The 4,683-nt window shown below is 43.7% G+C and overlaps 1 protein-coding gene across 1 annotated transcript; it reads right to left on the bottom strand.

The window, feature by feature from the left end:
- Positions 1-596: 596 nt before the first annotated feature.
- Positions 597-1,424, bottom strand: LOC149251680 (uncharacterized). Its single transcript, XM_089453965.1, has one exon. The coding sequence runs from the start codon at positions 1,422-1,424 to the stop codon at positions 597-599; it is 828 nt and encodes a 275-aa protein (XP_089310091.1).
- Positions 1,425-4,683: the final 3,259 nt, after the last annotated feature.

The raw sequence follows: 4,683 nt of genomic DNA on the forward strand, positions 1-4,683 counted from the left end.
AAATGCTGGAAGAATTCAACAGTCCAACCATCCGGGCCGGGGCTTTTTTCCTTTTGCATTGTTTTGAGTACGCTTGCAACCTCCTCTTTAGAAATAGGTGCCATGAGAAAATCATTGTCTTCCTCCTCTATGAAACGCGGAAAAATCTGGGCAACCCTTATAACTTCTACAATTGTGGCTTCAGCTGGGGCTTTAAAGAGGTGTTTAAAATAGTTTACCCCTTCAGTAGCCAAATCTTCGAAAGAGAGCGCTAAGTCACCGTTTGCTTTCTTCATTTCCCAAATTTTATTTGTGATTTTTCTCCCTTTGGCGTAATTCTGGAAAAATTTTGAATTTTCATCCCCTGCCTATAACCAGATCGCTCTGCTTTTAAGACGCCAACTTTGTTCCCTGAGCTGTAGAATGCTCCTTCTTTCCATTTCCAACTCATGTATCCTCGATCGAGATGCACCTGATCCATAGCCCGGACTGTCTGGATCTTCGAGAAGTTCGAGTTCTGAGGTCACCGCTTGCATTATTTCTTCCTCCTTTAGCTTCTTTTGAAGAGCCAAGCATTTTGAAGCGGCCTTCATCCTTAATACGTTTTCCATAAACAGCTAACTTTGGTTCTCATTCTCATTTGCCACGACTTTCCTCCAAGTATTGTGAAATAAACTGATGTAAGATTCATCCAAGAGCCAAGAGGAATTAAACTTGAAGGGGATACCTGGCTTAGTTAAGTCACCTTTCACCTCCAGAAGAACCGGGAAATGATCAGAGAGACCACCATCTCCAACCCAATGCCTGAACGTTTGTAGTTTCTCCGCCAACATATTGTTTATTAAGAAGCGATCTAATTTCTTCCCGATCCAGTCATCGCCAATCCTGCGATTGCTCCAAGAGGGGCGCATCTTTAATGGGCTAACATCAACAAGAGGCGACATGGCCAATTTCTGCTGAATGAAAGCAGAGAGGGGATCCGCTCTAGCATTAACACCCCAGGATTCATCCAGGCCCAGCGAAAAGTTGAAGTCTCCTCCAATAATAAGATTTGGATGCGCCAAAAAGGACTTCGCGAAGAAGGAGTTCCAGAACTTCTCCCGCTCCGAATTAGGACCATAGATATTCAGAAAGAGAAAAGGAATACAGAGTTCGTTGGAATAGAGTTCCACCGCCAAAATGTTTTCTGCTCCCCAAGATGAGATTTCACGCGCAACCTTCACATTAAACCCCAAAGCCGCACCTCCAGAATGCCCAATAGCATCCACTACGTGAAATCTCCATCTCGGCAGAAGTTTATGCAGACAACCTAAAATATCATCTCCTTTCCCAAGCGTTTCCTGAAGAAAGAGGATATCAGGTTTTTTAGCCCTGACCAGCTCCTTCAAAGCTAGTTTTTTGGGGGTACTAGCAAGACCCCTGCAATTGAAAGATAAAATGATCATTTAAAACCTTCGGGAGGTGATTGCTTTGCTCTAAGCACCCCTGGCAATGACAACTGCTTTCCTCCAGCAATATCAATGATAGCCTTCAGCTTGGCTTTCGATAAGTCTGACTTCCTCCCTCTTAACTTCTTTGGACCTATGGACAACTCATCCATTGCCAAGCCGCCTGCTACCGACTCTTTTCCTTTTCTAGTAGCTAAAGGCCTTAGATTGTAATGAGATTCACGCCCTCCATCTCCGGAATGCATAGGAGCAAGAGGAGGGGAGGATGAAACCGTCATTAAAACACTGTCAGTTGTGTTTAGTCCCTTCTTCGTGTCTGTCATATCTTTTGAGAATTGACCTAAGTGATCAATCTCACCACTACCCGACAGATGCAAAGTGCTTGATAAGAGAGGGGAGGAGTGATTAGGGGGAGGAGGACAAGCCTGATTCAATTCTTCCATTGAAATGACCGCTGAGAAACCAGCTGCAGGGAACTGATTTGAAACAACAACACTCGTTGTCACCTCAGTCTGAGATATTCCAATACCCTCCATAGGTTCTGATCCTAACCCCTGGACATTTCCCAACACTTCGACCTCCTTGGACTGGAAAACTTCCTTCTGAGCAGTGACCTTCGTTTTTTCCTTTTCCTCTACCTTAAAACCATTTTGCCTCTACCTTGGACGCCTACGATGACCACGAGGGCAATCCCGAGCCAGGTGACCATATACTTTGCACCGGTGACATCTGAACGGGAGGTTTTCGTAGTCCAGGGTCTGGATGAACTCTTGGCCCCGATACTTTAAAAGTATATCATCTGCCAAACCTTCTTTTGGATTTAAACTTACTATAAGACGGGCTGCGCTCCAGTCATGAGAATGTAAATAGGATTTGTCAGCAACAAGGAACGTACCCAGAGTATTTCCGATGGAGGAAAAAACTGAGTCAGTCCAGAAATGAATAGGAAGTCCCATTAGTTTGACCCAGACTGGAAACTCCTCTGATTTTTCTTTCTGGGCATCAAAGAGAGGCGTCCATTTCCTGAATAAGATAGGCCTCTTCCCTAGGCTCCAGTGCTTGGACAACACCCATTCGACATGCTCCTTTTGCCCAAAACGAAGACAGAACCAGCCTCTGTCAAGCATCTTGAACTCTTCTGGTTGTCCCGGGGCTTCTTTCCATTCAGCCAGTGCCCATTTCTTAATGTAGGCCACCGAGAACTTCCTTCCACCAACTCTGCCTACGAGAAGGGTTTCTGATGCTTCCAACGCCCTGTCTATGTGGATATCCACTCCAAAGACACAGCTGGGTCTTGCCGCCTTTTTCCTGCAAATCTTGGGCTTCTTCCTCTTTCCACCCAGATCCTCCAGCTTATCTCCTCCCTCTACAGCCTCAAAAGATCCAGGACGCTTATCAGGCTGTAGGAAGATGCCTTCATTTGGCTCCTCAGCCCTTCTGGAACCCCCACCCGCCGATCCTACCAGGTAACTTGGATTTTGACCTTCTTCTCCTGAGACTTTTACATCTCTTCCCAGCTTTTCAAAAGTCAGGGCCGAGCAGAGTTAAATAGCCGCCCTTCCCGCGTTATATTTCCCCCAGGACTCCTGGCGATAACATCTGTTACCTTAGCTCCCGCTTCCGTTGACCTTTCCACACTTAATGACCTCACTGCCTGCATCGAGAAGAAATGATGCAGGTTCTCCTCTGACTCTTCCAGACCCCAGCAGGCGAGGAGGTCTTCGGGCGTCGGGTCGATGTCCAACGTCTCATTTTGAAAAATACCCACCCGCACTTCACCTGGGCCCGACGCCATCTTTGCTAGACAAAAAAACTACTTCCTTGGACGCTACCGCCTTCGGACCCACAGCCACTAGCTCCAGAAACTCAGTCATGGCCGCCATGACGATCCGCGCGGGAAAAAAAGTTTGAATAAACCCCCTGCATGCTCCATCTCAGTAACATAGCTTACTGGTACTTCACCACCATATTCGGGGCAGGCCATCTTGTTTATACAATCAATGTAGTTAGCATGATATAACTTCATGACATATCAACTCAAACATAAATAAGGTCATGATATCCATAATAGTCACTAGCTAACATGTCCACAACATAAAATCATAAACAATTATCATTCATACACAATAATCACATCTTCACAGTTAGTTTATGTTAGTATGACATAGTATCACAACATATTAACTCATACCTGAATGTCGTAACTCTAACCATATACATAGGCCAATCTAATTTAGCATGATACATATAACATCAAGATCTTAATGTAATAACCCTAATCATCAAGTTACTAGCATATAACAACCACAAGTTAACCTATAACATACTCATCAACAACATATAAAACAATCATCAAGCTATCTAGCATAAAACAACAATAACAATGCATACAACCACAAGTTTCTATCATTCATGACTATCTGACACATATGCATGTGACTACACTAATCAACTAGCGTCTATCATGTTTGTAACCATAACATCAATAGAATGAAAGGCATACACATAACCATAATGCATACAACAACCCTTAACCTACATACATGCATGCCCAACATACAAACCTATATGACAACATGCTCTTGCCTTGAGGTCCAATGTTGCAACTTTACTTTAATGATCTGCATCCCCTGCTCTATCTCAGCTAAAACATTAGCATCATAACATACTAATATCATCATGATGATATAATTGCATATGACAACCTCACAATGCATGTTTGACCTACCATACATGCATAATGATAACCTTGACAATGCATGCATAATAACATATATACACTAACATGCATAACAAATGCATATACAACCATACACTCATGGGAACACATTCCACAAAAACACCATCAACCTTTACATGGAAACATCACTACAACCATGATAAACACCATGCAAATGCAACAATAACATGAAATACAATCATAAGGAACACATATGTAACCGACATGAATGCATGACCAACACATTCCGCTCATCCAGTCGAAGGGGTTAACCATGCTCTCATACCAATCTGTAACACCCTCCTCTCACATCTACCCAAGTAACTGTCCAACCGAGGTAAACATGTGACGAGAGGCTACTATGATGGGATTCAACCTCCTATGTGACCTTAAGGAAGTGGAATTGATGGAAACACAACATACAGACCTTCCACATTAGCAATAGGACTCCCAAGAACCATCCCAATCTCTTAGGTAACCAGCCCCCAAGTCCCACTAGTTTTTTAGACCAATTAACGCCCGAACTCTCCCATGATA

This window comes from Pinus tabuliformis, chromosome 7 (genome assembly GCF_031772625.1).
Source record: "Pinus tabuliformis cultivar Carrire ecotype Pingquan chromosome 7, CPIR1, whole genome shotgun sequence".
Lineage (NCBI taxonomy): Eukaryota > Viridiplantae > Streptophyta > Pinopsida > Pinales > Pinaceae > Pinus > Pinus tabuliformis.

Bases quoted from the DNA above. Each gene is read 5' to 3' on its own strand.
- LOC149251680 (XM_089453965.1), bottom strand. From the start codon at position 1,424: ATGATCATTTTATCTTTCAATTGCAGGGGTCTTGCTAGTACCCCCAAA.